The sequence below is a fragment of the Panthera onca genome, chromosome B2 (genome assembly GCF_046562875.1).
Source record: "Panthera onca isolate mPanOnc1 chromosome B2, mPanOnc1 haplotype 2, whole genome shotgun sequence".
Taxonomy (NCBI): domain Eukaryota; kingdom Metazoa; phylum Chordata; class Mammalia; order Carnivora; family Felidae; genus Panthera; species Panthera onca.
In genome coordinates, this window is record NC_138343.1 from 94024073 (window position 1) to 94048783 (window position 24711).

At 34.8% G+C, this 24711-nt stretch overlaps 1 protein-coding gene and 1 pseudogene across 5 annotated transcripts in view; both read right to left on the bottom strand.

Moving 5' to 3' along the window:
- HACE1 (HECT domain and ankyrin repeat containing E3 ubiquitin protein ligase 1) overlaps positions 1 to 24711 on the bottom strand; it is a 122175-nt gene that overhangs the window by 49436 nt on the left and 48028 nt on the right. For 4 of the 5 annotated variants that reach the window (XM_060616278.3, XM_060616274.3, XM_060616276.3 and 1 more), the window contains 5 exons: positions 24349 to 24455; positions 17739 to 17889; positions 9223 to 9557; positions 8670 to 8738; positions 8344 to 8431 (listed from right to left, as the gene is read on the bottom strand). In XM_060616278.3, the coding sequence (XP_060472261.1) occupies positions 8344 to 8431; positions 8670 to 8738; positions 9223 to 9557; positions 17739 to 17889; positions 24349 to 24455 (750 nt within the window). The remainder of the gene's footprint in view (positions 1 to 8343; positions 8432 to 8669; positions 8739 to 9222; positions 9558 to 17738; positions 17890 to 24348; positions 24456 to 24711) is intronic. The other variant, XM_060616275.3, reaches the window with a different exon arrangement.
- On the bottom strand, positions 11890 to 12427 carry LOC132667438 (translationally-controlled tumor protein-like; annotated as a pseudogene).

A 24711-nucleotide genomic window follows, 5' to 3' on the forward strand; every position in this document is an offset into this window, starting at 1 on the left:
AAGATAAAATTGTAGAAAATACTGAAGCTGAAAAGAAGAGGGAGAGAAAAATATTGGATCACGAATATAAACTTAGGGTACACAGCAACTCCATAAAGCATAATAACATTCACATCATAGGACTCTCAGAAGAAGAGAGGGGAAAAGGAGCAGAGTTTCATTTAGGCAATTATAGCTGAAAGCTTCCCTCAACTGGGGAAGGAAATAGATACCCAAATCCAGGAGGCACAGAGAACACCCATTAAAATCAACAAAAGCAGGCCAACACCAAGATATATCCTAGTAAAATTTGCAAAACACAGAGATAAGGAAAGAATTCTGAAAGCAGCAAGGGAAAGGAAATCCCTAACGGACAAGGAAAGACAAAGTTAGCAGCAGATCTCTCCACATAAACTTGACAGGTTAGAAGGGAGTGGCATGATATATTCAATGTGCTGATTGGGAAACATGCAGCCAAGAATACTTTATCCATCAAGGCTGTCATTTAGAAGGAGACTTAAAGAACTTTCCAGCCAAGCAAACTAAAGGAGTTCATGACAACTAAACAAGCCCTACAAAATTATTAAAGGGGACGCTTTGACTAGGAAAGACCAAAAGCAACAAAGACTAGAAAGTAACAGAGAAAAATCTCCAGAACCACTGACTTTATAGGTAATACAATGGCACTAAATTTGTATCTATCAATAATAACGCTGAATATAAAGAGAATAAATGCTCCAATCAAAAGACACAGGGTATCAGAATGGATTAAAAAATAAAACAAATCAAAAAAAAAAAAAAAAAAAAAAAAAGACCTATCTACATGTTGCCTACAAAAGACTCATTTTAGATCTAAAGACACCTGCAGATTTAAAGTGAGGGAATGGAGAACCATTTACCATGCTAATAGACGTCAAAAAGAAAGCCACAGTAGCCATACTTATATCAGACCAACTACATTTTAAACTAAGGACTGTAACAGGAGATGAAGAAGGACACTGTGTTATGATTAAGGGGTCTAACCAATAAGAACATCTACCAATTCTAAGTATTTATGCCTCCAACTTGAGAGAACCCAAATACACAAATCAATAACAAACATAAAGAAACTCATGATAACAATACAATAATAGAAGGGGACTTTAATACCCCACTTACAACAATGAACAGATCATACAAACAGAAAATCAACAAGGAAACAATGGCTTTGAATGACACACTGGACTATATGGATTTAACATATATATTCAGAACATTTCATCCTAAAGCAACAAAATACACATTCTTCTTGAGTGTACATGGAAAATTCTCCAGAACAGACCACATACTGAGTAACAAATCAAGCTTCAACAAGTACAAAAAGATCGAGATCATACCATGCATATTTTCAGACCACAACACTAGGAAACTTGAAGTCAATCACAAGAAAAAACTTGGAAAGACCATAATACATAAATACATGGACGTTAAGTTAAAGAACATCCTACTAAAGAATGAAAGGGTTAACCAGGAAATTAAAGATAAAGATTTAAAAGTATGTAGAAGCAAATGAAAATGAAAACACAACACTCCAAAACCTTTGGAATGCAGCAAAAGTGGTATAAGAGGGAAGTATATAGCAATACAGGTCTACCTCAAGAAGTAAGTAAAAGTCTCAAATACACAACCTAACCTTAGAAAAGGAACAGCAAATAAAGACTAAAGCCAGCAGAAGAAGGAAAATAATAAAGATTAGAGCAGAAATAACTGATATAAAAATAACAACAACAACAAAACACAGAACAGATGGATTAAACTATGAGCTGGTTCTTTGAAAGAATTAATAAAATTAATAATGCCCTAGACAGACTTATAAAAAAGAAAAGAGAAAGGACTCAGATAAATCACAAATGAAAGAGGAGAGATCAAAATCAACACCACGGATATACAAACAATTGTAAGAGAATATTATGAAAAATTATATGCCAACCAATTGGGCAATCTGGAAGAAATAGATAATTTCCTAGAAACATATGAGCTACCAAAACTGAAACAGGAAGAAATAGAAAATTTGAACAGACCCATAATCAGCAAAGAAATTGAATCAGTAATCAAAAATCTCCCAACAAACAAAAGTGCAGGGCCAGATGGCTTCCCAGGGGAATTCTACCAAAAATTTAAGGAGTTAATACATATTCTTCCCAAACTGTTCCAAAAAAATAGAAATGGAAAGAAAACCTTCATTCCAAACTCATTCTACAAGCCCAGGATTACCTTGATTCCAAAACCAAAGACCCCACTAAAAAGGAGAATTACAGGCCAATATCCCTGATGAACATGGATGCAAAAATTCTCAACATACTAGCAAATTGAATTCAACAGTACATTAAAAGAATTATTCACCATGGTCAAGTGGGATTTATTTATGGACCCACAACTATATGGTTAACTCATCACTGACAAAGCAGGAAAGAATATCCGATGGAAAAACAACCATCTCTTGAACAAGTGGTGTTGCGAAAACTGGACAGCAACAAGCAGAAGAAGGAACCTGGACCACTTTCTTACACTATATACAAAAATAAATTCAAAATGGAAGAAAGACCTAAATGTAAGACAGGAAACAATCAAAATCCTAGAAGAGAACACAGGCAGCGACCTCTTTGACCTCAGCTGAAGCAACTTCGTACCAGACACATCACTGGAGGCAAGGGAAACAAAAGTAAAAATGAACTATTTGGACTTCATGAAGATAAAAAGCCTCTGCACAGCAAAGAAAACAATCAGCAAAAGTGAAAGGCAACTGACGGAATGGGAGAATATATTTGCAAATGACATATCTGATAAAGGGTTGGTATCCAAAATCTATAAAGAGCTTATCAAACTCAACACCCAAAAACCAAATAATCCAGTTAAGAAACGGGCAGAAGAGGGGTGCATGTGTGGCTCAGTCAGTTGTGTCCGACTCTTAAACTCACGGTCGTGAGTTCAAGCCTCACTTTGGGCTCTGTGCCAGGTGTGAAGCCTACAAAAAAAAAAAAAAAAAAGGAATGGGCAGAAGCCACGAATAGACATTTTTCCAAAGACAACTGATGACTGACAGACACATGAGAAGACGCTCAACATCACTCATCATCAGACAAATACAAATCAAAACTACAATGAGATACCTCCTCACACCAGTCAGAAATGCTAAAATTAACAATACAGTAAGCAACAGGTGATGGTGAGGATGCAGAGAAAGTAGAACCCTCTTACACTGCTGGTGGGAATGCAAACCGGTGCAGCCACTTTGGAAAACAGTATGGAGGTTCCTCAAAATGCTAAAATTAGAGCTACACTATGAATTAGCAATTGCACTAGTAGGTATTTACCCAAAGGATACAAAAATACTGATTTGAAGGGACACATGCACCCTGATATTTACAGCAGCACTATCAACAATAGCCAAATAACGCAAAGAGGCCAAATGTCCATCGACAGATGAATGGATAAAGAAAATGTGGTATATATACACAATGGAATATTACCTGATGATCAAAAAAATGAAATCTTACCATTTGCAACGACGTGGATGGAGTTAGAGGGTATTATGTTAAGTGAAACAAGTCCATCAGAGAAAGACAAATACCACATGATTTCACTCATCTGTGCATTTAAGAAACAAAACAGATAAACATAGGGGAAAGGGGAAAAAAAAAGAGGGAAGCTAACCATAAGAGACTCTTAATTATAGAGAACAAACTGAGATTGACAGAGGGTAGATGAGCAGGGATTGAGCTAGATGGGTGATGGGCAATAAGAAATGCACTTGAGATGAGCACTGGGTGTTATATGTAAGGATGAATCACTAAATTCTACTCCTGAAACCAATATTACACTATATGTTAACTAACTGGAATTTAAATAAAAACTTGAAACAAAAAATGAAATAACAGAAAAAGATATATGTATTAAAAATAATAAAGTTAAATGTATAATCTTGTTCATACTTCTAATAGTCTTTCCATTCTGAATAAAGCATTGCTGTTGTTATAAAACTTCTGGGCATATAAATTTTAATAAACTAGAATATAAAGTGCTTTCAGTTTTAATGCTGATTATTTCTAAAACTCTGGTAAGAAAAAAAAAACATTACACAGAAGTAATGTATTTATGTAGGGGCTTTGAAGTTTGATACACATGCTTTGGAATACTGGCTCTGTCACTACTAAGTTTATGACCTTAGGGAAATTAGTAAACCTCTCAGAACTTGCTTTCCCACCTGTAAAATAGGGAAAATATTTCAAGGGCTAACTATGAGGATTAAATGAAATAATGCAAATAGAGATCCTAAGAATCATAACTATAATCATTAATTAGCTAACAATTATTAAAGCACCTATGGATGTGAACAGGTACTGTTTTAAGTACTTCACATGCACTTTCACATGTAATTCTCACAACACTAAGAGAAAAAGGGACTCTTATCATCCCCATTTCACAGAAAAGAAAAGTAAAGCAATAAAAGGTTAGTTAAGTAACTTGGGGAAATACTCAAGACTCAGAATGCTCAATAAATACATATTGTTCTTATTATCATTTGGAATAATGTTAAAATTATTTAACATGACAGAAAATGTATTCCCCTATTGTAAGATATTATCTATAAAATATGAACCAAGAAATAAAAGCAAATGGCATTTTTTAAAGTAATTCAAATGGATCATTAAAACGCACAAAATGTTATCTTCAAAAGCTAATAAGAGATCTGGAAGATCAAAACACATTTATATACAACTACAAAGCCAAAGGGCACGTTTTTGTATATAAACTTTCTGAGTACCTGCACTTCCATAAAATAATTCACAAGACTGATTACAGGCTCCTCTTAATAGCATTTGTACAGCCATACAAAACGTCTCTTCCTTTAGCCAACAATAGAATAAGAATTCAACCCCTTACCCCAGGTAATTGCTTTTTTTTTTTTTTTTTTTACCCTTTTTGTTTTCTGTGAACTGCCTCCAAGTTACAGAAAATTTCTAAGTACAGTAGAGTACAAGTCTTTTTTTTCCCTTATATGAGAGTAAGCTGCCACCATGAAATCCAGTCACCCTTAAATACTTCAGTGTTGTATTTCCTACAAACAAGAGAATCCTCCTACATAACCAGGTAACAACCATCAAAATCAAGAAATTAACCCTGGTACATTACTATAGCTAATCCTTAGACCCCATTTCAAGTTTTACCAATTTCCTAATAATATCCTTTATAGCATCGTGACTGATGAATTGCATTTAGCTGTTATGTCTCTTTCACTCCAGTACAGTTCTTCAGTGTGTTCATAATTTTCATGACCTTGATTGATAGTTTTAAAAACTGCAGGTCATGGGGTGCCTGGGTGGCTCAGTCAGTTGGGCATCCGACTTCGGCTCAGGTCATGATCTCACGGTCCTTGAGTTCCAGCCCCACATCGGGCTCTGTGCTAACAGCTCAGAGTCTGAAGCCTGCTTCAGATTCTGTGTGTCCCTCTCTCTCTGCTCCTCCCCTGCTCATGCTCTGTCTCTCCTGTCTCAAAAATAAATAAAAACATTAAAAAAAATTTATAAAAACTGCAGGTCAGTCATTTTGGAGAATGTCCCTCCTCTAGAGTTAGTCTGACATTCTCAAGATTAAATTCAGGGTGTACATCTTTGGCAGGAATATAAAAGTGATGCCAGTCTCAGTGCATCCTATCAGCTGGCACACTGATATGTCTGTTTTGATCACTGCCAAGTTTTTCCACTGTAGTTTTTAATCTCTGTAATTTTTAACTATTCTTTCAGTAGATACTTTGAGACTGTAAACATACTCCCTGCTTCATCAAACTTTCCATTTATTCATTAATTTTTTCAATATAGACTTATGGGTTCCAATTTTATTTGTAATATTTTGCCATCATTATTTATTCAGATGTTCACATCATTTAGCTTTGGCCAGTGGAGTCCATTCAAGTTGGTTCTGTGTCATTCCGACATAATCCTATCACTCTTCGAAAAACTTTCTTGCATTATAAGAGGTTCCAGGCTCATCTTGTACGTTCCCTGACTCAGCTGTGAAATAAGCCATTTCTCTAAAGAGCACTGGTTAATTGAGAACGGTGTTCAGAAGCCAAGAACCGGGTGCCAGGTTTGCTATATCTATCAATCTACACTGAAAACTCTAAGTTCACACTGATACGTCCAATTCTAATCCAACAGCGTATGCTTCATTCTGTTCTCCATTTTGTAACTCCTCTCTCCAACACTGAGAAGCCAGGCTCCCATATGAAGTATACTTACTTATTTGATGAACTGGCCCACCCTCTGTATAACCAATCTCCTGTCACGGACATGCATACTTTACTACACTGACGCCCTCTACCCTACCCGGGCTCTGTCAGTCTACTCTGAGCAACTGTCACCGCTCTCCATGCTGGACATCCTCCATATGCTCTTCCAACTCACATACTCCATGCTGAGCCCCTCTTCTACACAGACAACCTCCTTACCACACCCATGCTCCAAAACCACACATTAGGCCATTATGCATGTGAACACCTTCCTCACTCTGGCCAGGCAACAAAACTTCCTCTATAGGTAAAAACAGTGGACCTCTTAATGCAGATGCTTTTGACTAAGTTGTTCAGGAAGGGAAGAGGAAAATAAATGCAGAGATAATAAAAGATAATAAAAGCAGAGATAATATTAAGAATAGCAAACTATCTCTTTCAAAAACTAAAAGCTTCTTACACCTATAATTTCATTTGCCCTAGAATGGAGTCACATAGTTTAGATTAAGAAAATGAATTTAAAAACCAGACAGACCCTTAAATCCTGGTTCTCCCACTTGGTAGATGAATGACTTAAACAAGTTACATAATCTCTTCAGTTCAAGAGTACCCATCTCGCATGACTGCTATGAAAATAACCCAAGTAAAGCAAATATATGGTAACTGATCTAAAGTCAGCATTCAAGAAATGTTATTATTACTATCTTCTCTTTCACATTATCATTTTTAACACATGTCAAAAGGATACTTATATACAGGTGTATAATTTTATAAGAATTAGTTCTTAGCTTTAATTTCTGAAAGGGTCAGTGTCCCTAAAAAGATTTAAAAACACCTATAATATCTACCTTATGATTACTAAACAAACCACAGCTTCCAGTCTGTCCTACATTTCTGACAAATTATTTTTTAAAATTTTGCCAGGATCATATCATTCTCCTGAATGAAAAGTTATCAGGGGCTGCTGACAGCCTAGAAAACAAAGAAGATTCTTCAATCTGGCAATTAAGGCTTAACACAGCATGACCCCAACTTACCTTTCCAGAATTACACCTCACCCCTCACCTACACAACATTTCTGTTTCAACCATTGTAATTTTATACACTTCTTCATCTACAAGCCCTGGACCATATCTTGGCTAGAATGTTCATCTACCCAATTCACTCCAAGCAAAATTTTGCAATGTTTTTCAAGGTCCAGCATAAAATCCACCTCCTCTTTTTAAAAGTTTCCTTGACTATAGCAGGCAGAAGCAAAGTCTTCCTCCCTTAAAGTCCTAAGCAGTCAGATAATGATGTAATTACTCTTTTATAGTATATACTCTTTTATTATCTTACCTGCTAGACTGAATTAAGATCTTTGTGGAGAAAGGACATATGCTTTCTATCTCCAAATAACTGCCATTTATTGAACATACATACCAGTTATTATTTAAAATTTATTCTTCACAATAGTTTTTGAGGTTGGTGTCATTATCTCTATTTTATAGATGAAGAGACCAAGGCTCAAGGATGTTGGAAATGTGCCCAAAATTACAAAGCTAGTAACAAGCAAAAAAACTTTTCCCTAGCATGTTTCACAAAACATGAGATATGTGGAATGAACCCCGGTGGGGGAAAGGATCTCAGGTCAAATAAATTTGGAGGATTAAGAAAGTTAAATCATGATTTTTATCAAATGGTTTCTCAAAGCCTTTTAACAAGCTGCTGATACGCTTTACAAATCTCCAACAGGGCATATTGTATTTTCCAAACGTATTTAGGGATAAAATCCTTTCCTCAAGGACCATCAGCCTTATAGGACTAATGCTCCATAAAACTCATTTCAGGAAATGTGGCAATGTGTTCTGTTGTCTTTGCACAAGCTTTTGCACACACTGGACACTCAGTACACACTTCTTGAAGATAAAAAAATGCCCCTCATACTAATGTAACATATTAATGTAATTCCACATACTGAAGTAAAGAATAAGGTAATTTCACTCCTCTTCTAGCAAGAGGTCTCAAGTATAATAATTATTTCACTAAAAAGTATTCAAATTAAAAAACTAATTTTCATTAGACAGACTAAAAACAAGATTAAGAGAAATCTCTACCTGTGCTTTTATGATATGCATGAATCTTGACATCAACTCAGGACATTCAAGGAGGAAGTGAAAGTGGTCAAATATAATTTTGGGATTTCTAAAAGAAAAATATATTTTGTTTAAATGGACAGGAAGGATGAATAAGTGAAATGCAAATTCAGATATAGATACTGAAACAAAAGAAAAATATTAATCTACACCTACTATATTTTTACTTGTCATTGAGCATTTTTTGAATTGTAACAGAAAAAAAACATTATTTCTGTTGAGATAAACACTGTAAGCAAAGAAAGAAAAGCCTACAAGAGCAATCTATGAATCCAAGAAAGCCTTACCTATTAACAAAGCATTTTAAAACTTCATCATGTTTGCAGACAAATTCAATGAAACGGGGTGAAGTCATTCTGTGGGGGATAAAAAAATCAGAACGTATGGACTGAAATTGGTGATAAAGCAAATCTGGTAACTATGTATACAATTGGACTGGCTCCTAGCAGAAGAAAAAAAAAAGATCTGTGTTTGGAAAACTAGGCATGCCTAGTCAATTTATAAGATGAAAAAATATACAGAACTTTTCATTAACAGAGGATATGAACAGTGACTTTTTAAAAACCTTGAAATTTAAACATCTCTGCTCTATACACTTTGAATACAAAATTAAGTAATCCTGCACAAAGTGACATTCACCATTCTACATGTTAATCATTTATATAATGCATAAAACTCAAATATTTTAAACCAATTCTAGATTAGTACGATGAGTGTCCTAAAACAGATCAAAACAGAACCTAAAATCAACAAATTATTGTTTGTTACTGGAATTACCAAAAAAATCATAGCTTTTCTTCATCTATCAGAAAAGGAAATAATAAGCAGAAACCTTCTTACCCTGGGGGCATCTGACAAGAACAGCACATGTAAAAGGCTTGAATGACAGCACTTAGCCGGTTAGCTGTCATAGAAATAACATCCTGACAGTCTGCACTGGCTTCCTGTTTCCCTCCAAGAGCATCTGGTTTAGATTCCCCTGTGCCAGTGGATAGATTTTCATAGCTCCCAGGTCCTGGAGGTTCAAATGGAGGAATGGAAGTACCATCTTGATCTTGGCCTTTTTGTTTCAGCAAAATAGAAGTGATATCCGTTGAATCCTTCTTGTTTTTCATCAATTCTGTAGCTATTAAAACTAGCCATTCATCTAATGAGTGCCAAAGCAATTCAAGAGGCTAGGAGAAAAACAGAAGGGTTTTTTTAACATCATTCTTAAATTCCAGGATAAAAAAACTCACTCAAGCAAATATTATAAAAGAGAAAATTTACTCTAGCTACTGCTACTTTCCCAAGTTAATGTGACAGCAGTGCCTGAAGGTAAATAACAAAACATATGAATGCCACATAAATAACAATTTCTTCATTTATAGCAAAAATTTAACTTGTATTTATTTATTCCTTGGAATAAAAAGGTAAAACCTAAAATCTAACAAAAAATTCATAAGCAATCTTTCCTCTTTTAAAAATTTTCAAATATTTAGTTCTAAAAGCATATATTACTTTTAAATATACAATCCCCCAACCTTTACTATATTCATGTGTTAACAATTTTCAACTGTCTTTTTTCAATTAAAAAAAAATAAGAAGTCCTAAAAAGTCTAATGAACAGTTTGGTTCTGGGGTGCCTGCCTGGGTTAGCTGGTGGAGCATGTGACTCTTGATCTCAGGGTTGTGAGTTCGAGCTCCACAGAGAGTGTAGAGATCACTAAAAGAAATAAATAAACTTAAAAAATAAAAGCTTTATTGTGCTCTTTTCATGTAATTCATAGAATTTTGAAAATTTATGGTGAGAAATTTAAAAATTTTACATAATATTTATATATATGCACATACATGCATATGCTTTCATACACATATACACAAATTCCATCTAATGACTAGTAACTATCAAAACTGACTAGCAAATCCTTAATTCCAGTAAAGATTAACAGCTTGAAAAAGAAAAAGGGAGGGAGTAAACTGTTTCTTTTTTTTACACTATTTAAAATATTCCTTTTAAAAATAATGAAATGTCTTTTGTAAACTAACAGCACATGAAATTTTCTTTTTTTTTTTTTTTTTTTTTTTTTTTTTTTTCAACTTTTTTTTAATTTATTTTTGGGACAGAGAGAGACAGAGCATGAACGGGGGAGGGGCAGAGAGAGAGGGAGACACAGAATCGGAAACAGGCTCCAGGCTCCGAGCCATCAGCCCAGAGCCTGACGCGGGGCTCGAACTCACGGACCGCGAGATCGTGACCTGGCTGAAGTCGGACGCTTAACCGACTGCGCCACCCAGGCGCCCCTGAAATTTTCTTTTTAAAATATTATGTAATCACAAATGCTACAACAGGACTAAGTACTAAAGGAGATGAAATATTTACATCATCCCTAATAACTAGTAATTTTTAACAAGCAGAAGTATAAATACCCAAGTACTATCAAAAGAAGGCTACCAGGGATCTAATATACAACATCATGTCTAGTTTTCAATACTGTATTGTAAATTGAAAGCTACCATGGGGGCACCTGGGTGGCTCAGTCGCTTAAGCGTCTGACTTCGGCTCAGGTTACGATCTCATGGTTCATGAGTTTGAGCCCCATGTTGGGCTACATGCTGACAGCTCAGAGCCTGGAGCCTGCTTCGGATTCTATGTCTCCCTCTCTCTCTGCCCCTCCTCTGCTCATGCTCTATCTCTCTCAAAAATAAATAAACATTAAAAAAAAATTTTTTTTAAGTTACTATGAAAGTAAAGCTTTAATGTTGTCACCATGACAAGAAAATGGTAATAATGTGAGTGAAGGATGTGTTAACTGACCTTATTGTGGTAATGTATATGTGTATCAAATTATCAAATTATACACCTTGAGCTTACACAATGTTATACGTCAATTATATCGCAATAAAACTGGTGGGAAAAAAGGTCTGCAAGAACATTTTTAACCCCAAATAAAAATTAACAGTCAGGGTCAAGGAGAAAGATAGCACTTAAATGCTCCTTCATTCCTACACTATTGTTTTGTTTTGTTTTTGCTTCCAACTGTATTAGTCTCTTTTTATTCTTTTAGTAATCTTTCCCAGAGTTCACTACTTCTGTTTGTAGGTCATGAAATGTGTAAAGAATCCACTTCCAAATGTTGGCACAGCTATGAGCATGGTCTTTCCGTTTACTTGAACTCAGAATTAAGACTTTGGGTTCTTGTTTTTAATACTGCAGTCCCAGAAGTAGTTCTCACTGTAGACTTATCTGCAGGAGGTCTTATGCTTTCTAGCAGTAGTCTACAACCAGGCTCTAGCTTCCGCAGGACACTACACAGGGTGGATTTAAATATGTACTAAACGAAGAGGCCATTCTCTCAAATGAGTTTAAATGCGTATTTTTTTTTCTTAAAAACAATGCCTCTACTCCAAATAAATCAAGGTCAAAATCAATGAAGAGCTCAAGATGACATCAGTCCCATTTGTCTAAGTCCTGGTGTTGTGTGGATGAGGAGCCACCACTCATGACAACAGGGGATACATCCAGAGTAACAGCCAAATTCGTTAACATGTTTCCATTTCTAAACCATCATTAAAGGACGTATGTGGGGTCACACCACTCTCACGGTAGTCCAGCAGGGCAACCATGCCATCTAGATTCATGTTTTCATCAATAAAGAAGTGGTCATTTTTGAAATTAGCAAGGATGTGCCTGATTCGTTCTGCAGGCCCTGTTATAAAAGGTTTTACTCTTTCTGGCCTCTGTTCTTCGAGCTTGCCTTGGATTGATTTCATTTGATGTACTTCTTGTAGGCTTCTTTTGTGAAGCTGGTTTCCTGCAAGTGATGGTTCATGACAACATCAACACCAGTGATTACTGTGCTTTTGGTACCTTCACACACATGACCTTCAGCAGAGGCATTTCCACCAATGAACGAACCACCAATGTTACCCTCGGTCCTACCAACCATGTTCCCCTCCACCTCCAGGCACAACCCACCCATGATCTCCAGATCTTATAGATGTCAGAGAACATCTCATCATGACTGATGAGGTCCTGGTAGATAATCATGATGGCATCTGGAGAGAGACGATGGCAGCACTATCTTAGCAGGAGCAGGGAGCCCTAAACGTGGTGCAGAAGAAGAAGTCACACTGGGGGTATGATGAAGAAGTTGGGGGGCAGGGGGAGTTTGAAAAGCTATATACCATTTTAAATATTACTGTTGAGAATGATAAACTGTCTTTCTGCAAATGAATATAAGAGTTAATCTTTTTGTTTCTTATGGGATCACAGAATGCTACAAACTAGACGATGCGCTTCAGAAAGACCCACAATATTTCAACCAAAAGAAATGTTACTTTTAAATATTAGAGTCTTACTTTACGGAAAGAGATTACACAACTATAACTGGAAGCTTAAGAAATGTTTAAATAACATGTTCTTCCAGGAAATTCTTTATCATTATTTTCTAACAAGTTCTTCTGCTATGTGTTCAGCTTTTCTTCAGGTTTGCAGAACATTGTCTTTTTGAGAATATTTATTTGACTTACTAGATTTGCAAATAATTAAATCAATCTTAAGTCTTCACTTAAACATTAAACCAAAAAGCAGAAAACAAAACAAAATAAAGCAAAAAAAGCTCCCCCTATCATCAACAAAAACCTAGTCCCTTCTTTCAACAAATATTTAGTTAGTACATACTACATAAACAGGTAGGCAAAGTGAGAAACTGATTATACTCTCTGAGGTTGAAATAAGCACCCCTCTCCCCAACAAAGAGGGCTCTTCCATGGTTAGGCGTAGCAGCTGCAAGATTCAGGATCCCTGAGCTGCTTCAAAGGAAGGGTAAGAGGCACCAGCTGCCATAAACACTGACATGATACCTGCACAGAAAAGGTCTTAATTCTCGTGAGCAAAACATCAAACCCGCTGTAAAGAATGAAAAAGAACATTTTACGTCAGTAAAACTTTTAGCTTTACATCACAAAATGAACTTCCAAAATAGAAAGAACAGGTGGTAATGTAAAACTTCTTGAAACAAAAGGCAAAAGGAATTATTGGCCTCTAAATGAGGACTGCAACCTAGAAAAACAGCACACTGGATAGAGATGAAGCCTAAGGCAAGAAATGATACCTGCTGCTCACACAGATGAGAGCACTGAGCCTGAACCAGCAACAACCAGCAACAATCCCATTTTTTTCTTTCTCTTTCTTTCTTTCTTTCCTTTTTTTTTTTTTTAATGTAGGTTCCACACCCAGCATGGAGCCCAAAGAGGGGTTCAAACTCACAACCCTGAGCTCAAGACCTGAGTTGAGATCATGAGTCGGACGTTTAACCGATTGAGCCGCTCAAGCACCCAACAATCCTATTTTTAAATACTGACAATGTGTAAAAATTAAAGGCAAGTTTTGAATAATCCAGAAATAATTTTTAAAGCCCATATCTGTGTAAAAATGATAGTCTAGAAAGACTTTCAATAAAGGAACACAGCAAAAATTAAAACAGAATGAGGAGAAAAAAGAAGTAGTACGTCATCTTAGGCCTTTCTTTTCTCTTTTTCGTATCTTTTCTTTCTTCATTCACATATGTATTAAAACTAAATCCCAACCTCAAGGTATTTTTACCTACAGAGTTTTCCTTTGAAGATCTGTTCACAAAGTTCATGCCTCAACAACAAAAAAAGTACTGTGAAAATAACTTTAATTTCTAACTGTGGTACTAGCCACAGATAAAAAGGATTAAAATAAATTTTTAAAATTAAAAATAAACAATTTCAAGCCTTATCTATGATGCTTTCTATATTCATAAATAATAATGATAAAAACATTAGCTAAGACACAAAGCACCAAAAAAATAAAGATATAAAGCACCGTATATATCAACTTTTACTGAAAATTGAGTCAATGACTGTGGAAAACATTAGCAGATCTCGCCATTGTGAAATATTGCTTCATTTCACATTATTGACAATCATACATAATTTTCAAAACATTTTAAGTTCTATTTCAAAGCTATAATATATAATCTCAAACTTGCTGGACAATTTTTTAAAAATTTAAGATCCATGTACCAACGTGAGATATGAATTTGACAGGAAAGCATTACTAAATTAAGTTCTTTAATAGTATCTTGAAATACACTCTTGAAATTTAACAGTATAGTCTCACTATTCTCAACTTGACAATGTCAAATGTTACGATCCAAAATATAAGATTTTGAAGTTAAAAGTTTCTCAATCATTCTCAGCTCCAAACTCTCCCAATTACAATTCTATGTAAGTATTAATAGTCACAGCTTACTAGTCACAAAAGAAGAGCATATCAAGATTCAGTAAGTCTAAATTGTCTTCCCCATGTTCACACTGCTTCAATAAACATAACTACCTTCTCCTTCAGACGCTCCGAAGTTCCCAAGGCATTAGATAAAAATCTCTTAACACTGAAAAAATGGCTAAGTGTTAAGATTAACTTAAAAGATTTCTAAGATAAAATCAGAAAACTAGTAACAGGATGTTAAACAATTTCACCTACTAAAACCACATGGCCTATAAACCCACTCATTCGTAATGGAAAACCCATTAGTTAATCCTAACAATAAAGTGACATGTTAGAGTACCTAGTTAATGAAATGGAAAGTAGGGATCAATGGCTACCTTAGACAAAATGTGGTAAAAATTAAAATGGTATTTTCCAGTCTAACATTGCAGGAACTCAGGAAATGGTTATGATCTTTACAACTCTGAATCACCCCACAATGAACAGAAGATTTTATATAAATAGATGACAATGTAGTTTCTATTTTTTATCCTTGTAAGTGGGAGGGCATCATTTTGTCATCCTCCAGTCATAAAATATAACTCATAAAATTATATGTCAAGAGACTAATAAATTTTTAAGAGTAACATTTAATGTTTTTAAAAACGTAGGTAGTTTTGTAATAAAAATGTTTTACCGAAGTGTAAGGTCAAAATTAAAAAAAAAAAAAAAAACAACAACAGTCAAGGCAAAAGCAGTTGTCAATGATGCATAAAACAATCCCTTAAAAAAGATACTAACAAATGAAATAAGATAGAAAAAAAAGAGCTTTTTGTAATATATATGTCATTGATATAATAATCAAAACAGAGTTTAGATTTCACAAAAGAAAAGCTCAAAGAAAACCAGGGATACCCTTTTCTACTCTGTTATACCAGTATTGACTGGCTAAATAGGAAACTAACATTTTAAATCAAGCACAAAATTCCTATAGAGATGCTACGAATTAACACATACTTATCTTCTGATCATTAGCAAACACATGGCAGACTCAAATTTTAACCAAAAAAACAAAAAAAAAACAAAAACAAAAACAAAAAACAGACAATAGTGAATATAATCTACACCCAATTTGGAGAATAGTGACTTTATCTATGCCTGATTTGATTTTCTATTCATCATTATAGATAAGTAGAAAGGATAAGCAGAAAATTAAATCAGCACAAGCCATACCAGAATACATTAAGAACAACTGCATGTAATGTGACTATTTAAGCAGTAAAACTCACTTAAAATAACACTGACAAAATAGTGGATCAATATTTAGATTCAAATTTTACAAAGATAGTCACTTATGACTCCAAACTAGTATTGAAGAAGTGGTATGTGAAAAGCCAAAATTTGAATTACAAAAAGTTGTATAACTGCCTTCTTCCAGGAGGTGGCACAATAGGGGAAAAAAAGGAAAAAAATAAGAATCAATCTTTCTTTCTCTCTCTCTCCCTCTCTCTCTCTCTCTCTCTCTCTCTCTCTCACACACACACACACACACACACACACACACACAAACAGATGAAAACTCTTTTCTGCACTAACTCTTTAGAAACAGTGAAGAACACAAACAGATGCAAGACCCTTACACACATCTTTCTAAAAGCCTATTGTACCTATTTTAGCTATTAAAATCCACCAGTGTCAAAATGCTTACAAAGCACTTATTTGTAGGTGCCCAAAAAGTTCCATGTAAGAAAAGAATCACTTAGCATTGGTCATTAGTTTTACTTCAAATTTTACAGACAGTAAAGCTGTCAATCATAACTAGTTTTTTAGAAAGCGACAAATAAAAATGTTTATATCACTTTTTGGATAGATAACCTATATTTATACTCGAAAGATTATTTAAAGAAATACAAACCTTCATGAACCCAAAAGCAAATTTTATACCATGAAAATTTCTTAAGATAAGTTACCTTTAAAAAGCTAATATGAAAACAGTTATAAAGTTACACATTTGTCCAAAATCTGAGTTATTTAAAAATACGCCTCAAGAAAAAAAAAGCCTTAACAATAACAATTATATTCACATTCATTTTGCTTAATTCATAAAATTATACTTTAACTTAGGTAGCAACACTGTCTTGGGTCTTACAGGAAGCAGCTGAAGCAATACAAATATTTTAAGCAAATATCTCAGGGTGCCGGGGTGATTAAGTCGGTTAAGCATCTAATTCTTGATTTTGGCTCAGGTCATGATCTCACAGTTCATGAGATTGATACCTCCATCAGGCTCTACGCTGACTTTGATGAGCCTGCTTGGATTCTCTTTCTCTCTCCCTCTCTCTCTGTCCCTCCCCTGCTTGTACTCTCTCTCTCTCAAAATAAATAAATATTTTTTTTTTTTAATTTTTAAGAAGAGAAAAGAAAATATCTCAATGATTCTTCCTTGAAGTGATCCCAGGAATTAATTGGTAGTAAACACAGGAAATGAAAGTAAACTTACTTTTAAAACACATATATGGACACACACATTAACTCCCTTCTGAAAATATGCAATAATAACCTCTAAATAGAAACTAGGTATTTTCAGAAGGGAGTGGGGAGAAGAAATGGGTTATATAGGTGATGGGGATTAAGGAGGACACTTGTGATGAGCACTGGGTGATGTATGAAATTGCTGAATCACTATATTGTACCCCTGACACTAACATAATACTGTATGTTAACTAACTGGAATTAAAATAAAAACTTTAAAAAAAGTGGACACAAGGAAAAAAAAAGAAAACTAGTTATTTTCTTTACTTCTGAATAATTTTTTAAAAAGCATGATGGCTGCATATTGCTACATTTAAAACCTGTAATCCAATTTAAAAAAGTAGATTTAAGTATTAAGTATCTTTACCCTTTGAATACAACACTAATGGAATTTAAATGTTACTTGTAAGAAAAATACCGAAAGCTTACCACTTAAGAATTGCTGTTGATTACACAGGGATGAAAGGAGAAATGTGTGTCTAACTTAAAATGTGATAGGAGTATGAACCAAACTTAGTTTATGAGGTTTCTGACTAATGAATGCATGCTTTGTCAAATTCATCTCTTTTTTGTCTATCTTCTTAACAACATCATATACTTTTCTGACCTTGAACACCTGGCTTCTTGGAGTTTTATTCCCATTGTAGCCCAAATCGATTCCATTACTGGGAGAGGATGGACCAATTCGAAAGACATGACAAAATATCCTCACAATCCTTAAAAGGCTCTTCATTTGAGCATCATAATTACTAGACAAGCTGAAAATAAAAGTTAAAATACGAACAGGTTAGGTGGAATAAAACAAATTACATCTTAAAATACTTAATTTAAAACATTTTCATCACATTAATCATCTGTTTCCTAATATAACTAGCGAAGTTCCTTCCTATTGTGATAGGGAACAGAATGCTTTATTTAATAGGAAGTTGCTATACATTATTTGGATTGCATATGAATGAATTATTAATGTTTAAGCAACCAGAGTAGAACCAATAATCAAAGCACAAATATGAAGGAAAGCACCAACAGTTGGTTTCTTGAGGCATCAACTTTAAGCAATCTCTAACTTTCACTTCCAAAAGTATATTTATAAATTAAACGGACTCTTAGGAATTCTGAGGACATTTCACAGAGAAATAGAAATGTTGATTATGTGCTCAAGTCAACCTACAACTCCATTATAGAAGCTGAACTTTCTACTCTATCCATAACCTCATCTCCCCTCCTCACCCCAGAATAGTAACCAATTGTTCACATATAGCAGAACACTTACAAATTGAATAATCTTAAAGTTAATATCAGCATCAAGGAAGTTCTCTAATGGTAGTCTTAGTAGTCTTATGACTCTACATAAATATAGGATATACACACCACTGTGAAGAAAAAAAGAACTCAAATCCAATTAACACAACAATACTGAATATAATATAAACCTTCTTTGACAAATGAAAAACCCCTTCATTATTTTATAGTGCCTGGGAATTGTTCATCGTTACAAATATCAATCAACTATTCTTCCATAGAGAAATTGTAGGAGTTAGGCTAAATCTGTATTGAAACCAGTGACAGATCTTTAAAAAAAAAAATGTTTGTTGTTGTTGTTCAGGGGGTTAATTTGGAATCTCTAACATCAGTTATCTTGTATTTTAATGGTAGCACAAAAGCAGAGTAAAGAGTTACATAAACTTTTGGGCAGAATGGTTATGATTGTATATATTAATTATCATAGCTTACCCTAAATTCTCCCAAGTGTATTTTACCCAGCTCATAGAGATGAAAAGTCAAGGAGATGAAAAGTACAGCATAGGGAATATACTCAATAATACTGTAATAACACTGTATGGTGACATATAGTAACTATACATATCATGTTGAGCCCTGAGTAACATGGAATTGTTGAATGACTATGTTATACACCTGAAATTTACACAACATTGTATGTCAACTATACGTCAATAATAATAATTAAAAGGATTAGTAGGGTGAGTGGGTGGCTCAGCTGATTAAGCGTCCGACTCTTGGTTTCGGCTCAGGTCAAGACCTCACGGTTCTTGGGTTCAAGCCCCGTGTTGGGCTCTGTGCTGGCAGTGCAGAGCCTGCTTGGGATTCTGTCTCTCCATCTCCTTCTGCCCCTCCCTCACTCACTCTCTCTCTCAAAATAAATAAACAAACTTAAAAATAAAATAAAATAAATAAAATGCATAAGTAATGTGGAAATAGCAAATGCCTACTTCTAAGAATTCCAGTGTGTAAGTGCCAACTAGAGCGTATTTTCTCTGCTGGTGACATGTGAACCCAAAATTTCCTGACATTTTCACTTCAATATTCATGTTGTTTCTCATTCTAAGAATTATTAAATTGTTAAAAATATTCAATAAAAATTAGCTATCAGTTACAACTGTTAGTAAAATATGACAGTTACTGCTATCTATACTGTATTGAACTGGGATACCTACATCATATTAACAAAATTTTTTGTTTTAGTAACTTTGTATTGATTTTTATGTATTTGTCTTTATGAAGTGTTTCTAATTTTATATCATAAGATTGCTGAGACTAACAAAACAGAAATGTAGTTTGACTGAAACTACTTCCTTCTTTTATTGTGTTGTGACTATTGGAAAAGTTAACTATGATGACTCTCAAATTTTTCTATGAGAAAGAGGTGAATTTGACTTTCCTCTGCAAAATTACCGTACATTTAAATATTTAAATAACTGACCTAGGAAACATTTCATGACTTAAGAAGTATTTTCTGAACAATGGAATCTGAATACGACTCTCAATTATAAACACTATCTAATAATTTTATATTACTATAACCAGTTTAAAATTCTTCCAAGCTGAATCACTGATTTAAAAAATGTTATTTTTCACTTTACAACAAGTGAAATATCTTTAGTATTATACAAAAATATCACAAAATCTAAACTTCATCATATCTTTCTCCACTTGATCATAAAATGATAATTTCTTCCCAAGCCATAAGGTCTCAATATAAAAGTTTTAACATTAGTTTCCTAAATCAAGGCCCTATCAATGAACTTACCTTTGGTTTATATGTGAAAGTATACTTTCATTCAATGTCTTACTAAGCAAACAGCTGTGATTTCTCTGTTCATTTGCACATTGATAACTATCTTTATCTTTAATCATAAGTATACAGAAAGTAAGATAATTCACTTATTTAGTCAAACACATTATGTGCAAAAGGGACTGCAAATAAATATTTATTATCTAGGGGCACCTGGGTGGCTCAGTTGGTTGAGTGTCCAACTTTGGCTCAGGTCATGATCTTGCAGTTTGTGAGTTCAAGCCCTGTGTCGGGCTCTGTGCTGACACTCTTGAGTCTGGAGCCTGCTTCAGATTCTGTGTCTCCCTGTCTCCCTGTCTCCCTGTCTCTCTCTCTCTCTCTCTCAAAAATAAATTTTAAAAAACATTAAAAAAAATTTTTAAGTACATATTTATTATCTTTAGTAAATATTCCCAGAATTGGTTAGACAAAAGGCTATCCATTTTTTCAAAAGTAAGCTAATTAACTTCTCAATTGTCACTAAATATATATTTGAATCAGTTTTCTTAATTAAAATTTCTATTAAACTGGCCAAAATTATATCCCATTGTGGGTTAAGAAGCATAAAATGATTTATAAATTAATGAACAAAAGGGAGACAATTTGCAAAAGTACCATGAAACATAAACCCTCAGGAGGGAGTAATTTGTATTTGAGACCCTCTTATTCTACACCTTGGCAGCTGTGAGGCAATAGAAAACATATATATTGGTCTCTACCCCTGGTTCCTGGTACAAAGCTCCTAAAACCCTCATAATTTCCTGATAAGAGCACTAGGAACATCTTTTGTTCTAATATTTGGTCTTTGACTACTGTTCCTGATACAGAGTTCCTAAATCTCTTGTCATTTCCTGGGTGACAGCAGTTGTCTTTTGTTCTACTGAAGTGAATCTCAGTGGGCTCCTGGATGGAGGCTGGTCACCAGAAAGACTAAGCCACGATTAGAAGCTTAGAATTTCCAGCCCCACCCCACGTTATCCAGAGAGGGGAGAAGGACTGGAAATGGAGTTAATGATCAACATGCCTACAGGGTAAAGCCTCCACAAAAAGCCCAAAACTATGGGGTTCAGGGAACTTCCAGATTAGTAAACACGTCCACATACTGGGAAGGTGACACCCTCAACTCCATGGGGACAGAAGTTCCTGTGCTCGAGATCCTCCCAATACCTTTTTCTTTGTATCTCTTCATCTGGCTGATCATCTGCATCCTTTATTGTGTCTTTTAATAGACTGGTAAATCTAAATAAGTGTTTCCCCGAATACTGTGAGCTGTTCTAAAAAATAACCAAACCCAAGGGGAAGGAGGTCATGAGAACTTCTAATTTGTAGTGAAGTCAGACAGAAGTTATGGCTAACCTGGGGATTTACTACTTGGAATTGGCATCTGAAAGTGGGAGCAGTCTCATAAAAAAGAGTCCTTAACCTATGAGATTTGATGTGTCTCTAGATGGATAGTTTTCAAAGCTGAGAAAAGCTGTACACCAGCCGGTGTTTAAAGAATTGCCTGGTGTGGGGAATGAAGAACCCACACAACTGGCAAGGGTGGTAACAGTGTCAGGTAAAGGTAGTAAAGGAGAAACACGGGACTTCCCAAAACAGTAAACAACACAATAAATTCTAATATAATTCTAATAACCAATACTCACTACCAATCTCAAGAAAAAGATACTTAGGGGTACCAGGTGGCTCAGTAGGCTGAACGTCAGATTTCGGCTCAGGTCATGATCTTGCCGCTGTTAGCGCAGAGCCTGCTTCAGATCCTCTGTCCCCCTTTCTTCCCCTCCCCACTCTCTCTCAAAAATGAATAAACATTTAGAAAAATAAAAAGATACTTAGAGCCCCAAAATGGCCATAATTAACAGATTTCATAGAGCATTTGAAAAGTAGCACTGTAGGTGGTGAGGCAGTGCAGTTTACTAAAACAGTTTTAAAACTCGTTCTGGCCATGGCCCCTTTTTCCTACCGTACTTCTCTTCCACTCATCTCCCTGTTACTTTTTTTTTAATTTTTTTTTTTTTAATGTTTATTCATTTTTGAGAGACAGAGAGAGACAGAGCATGAGCGGGGAAGGGGCAGAGGGAAGGAGACACAGAATCTGAAGCAGGCTCCAGGCTCTGAGCTGTGAGCACAGAGCTCAACGCAGGGCTTGAACTTACGAACTGTGGCATCATGACCTGAGCCGAAGTCCGACGCTCAACCGACTGAGACACCCAGGTGCCCCTCTCCCTGTTACTTTTAAGAGCTAGATTGGAACCCAGAATCTGCTCTCTATTAATAAGAATAGGAATCCTCACTCTTCTATGTATTAGCTTGGTCAATTGCTAACTTCAGTTTTCTTCCATGTAAAATGGAAATTACTACCTAAATAAAATTATTGTGAGGTTTAAATAAAATAATGTATTTCAATGCTCCTTAGCTTAGTGTCTGGTTGTTAAGTATTAAAGGTGAACTTAAAATAAAATCATAAACATTTAAAAACATAGGCCTTCTCATTACTGTGGAAAAGCAAAAAATGGGACAAAAGATTTAGGTAGAAAAAAACAGGACATTTTTCTAATATAGGAAAACAGGGTGTTTAAAATAATCATCATTATCTCTGGCATTTTCCATTTATATAATCATCATCACCATCTCAACTATGGGCCAAACATTATGCTTGGCACTTTACAGTATCTTATCATTACATTTTTACAACAATTCGTTAAGAAGATATTTACTATCATTTTCCAATAAGGAAACAAAATCCTGACTAGGCTGTAAATTAAATACAGGGAGAGATCTTGTCTGTTTTATTCACAATCATCTACCAGATGGCCTGGGGGGATGGTAGGCACTCAAAAATATGTATTAGACGGATGGGTAGATGAAAAAGGGAAACTCAAAACAGTCACTTGCTGAGATCACACAGTAAATAGTGATATCTGGATTTAAACCTGAGTCTGGCAGACTCCTGAGCCATGCCTTTAGTATGTCTGAATCACAGAAAGCCCTCATTAAATAAATGGATTAATGGAAACGACTAAATAAAATGAGAACATTATATAAAGGTGAAATTCAATGAATCCCATAAAAAGAATTTTAAGTAGTCTCAAAGTTAGAAACTGAATTATAAAAAATTAGCAAATAGTATAGTGAGTAGAACTGAAGAAAGACTTAATGGCTAAAAGAAAACAAGAGGGTAACCTTGGTACCATGAAGTTTAAGGGGCCTAGCAAAGATCCTTCTACATAAATGTGATAGAGTGTGATTCTGGTCTGAGTATATGAAAACCCCAAAGGACGACAGAAACAAGGGGATAACATAATGGACTTGACAATGTAGCTGATATATAGAAATATCATGGAGTTGGGAGGAAGAAACTCCAGTTGCGACCACAGAGATAAGACCATGACCTGTTCTAAGAGTTGGGTGTATTAAGAGAAGTGAAATGAAAACTACCCAGGGAAAAGCATCCATATTAGAAGTAGGCCAAATTTATAAGCTAAGAAAGAATACATTAACCGTTTCTAAGGGGCTGTTTGTTCCTATTTGGGGCAGCTAACCATATACAATAATGTAAAGTTGCAGGAAAAGGCATATATAGAAATGCAAGTAATATAAAGGTATTACCTCCAAGAACATAAAAATCAGCCATTAAAACCATAGCGTCTTTTGGAAAGAATAAAGAACTGAACAGAGGGGGACAGTTTAGGGCAAACACTTTGTAAGGAATCATGAAGGTATGCTGAGACCCTGAACAGTAGCCTGTACCCAGAGTTCTATAAATTAGAGATCACGATTTGATTCCCAAACTATTTTCTTGGGGGAGGAACATCAACAACAAAAGACTCCTAAATTTCCTTGATTCTTCTTCATGTATATTTTACTTAGATGACTAACCTATCATTTTATAAAATTTTAGAAACCTATCCAAATCCAAGGTAAGTCCCTATTTTTCTTCACTCTAGAGAGACTAAAATTTCCCAGTAATAGTTGATTGCTCTGGTCCGTTAAAACAAAACAATAATAAGTCAGCAAAATTTTAGAACATCTTACCACTGACAAAAACATCCAACAAAATAAACTATTCCCAGAAAAGCCTGAAAGGAGACAAAGCTGACATATTCTGCTGCCTATTGATTTGCTTATATTTTGAAACACTTACCTAAGCAGTTTATGGCCATTTGTTGTGGCAACTTCAGCAAGGCTTGTTAGAATCTTCAGGTACTGGCTTTCACTTTGCTGAGACAAATGTTCCAGAACTTGTCGTAACTAAATTTTTTACAAATAAAAAAATGTGATTACACAATAATCCATTAAACTTTATCAAGAAAGTAAGTACCTATTAGTTTAAAAAGTATCCCAAAGCCATTTAGTTTAAATCAACTCCTTTACAGTTATTTTGCCTTACAAAACTAATACAGAGATAAGATGACAAAAAATCTTTTCAAAATTACCCAGTAAAAAAGCAATAGAAAATATAAACAGAAATCACCAAGTTCATTTACAGAAACTTAATTCCAAACTT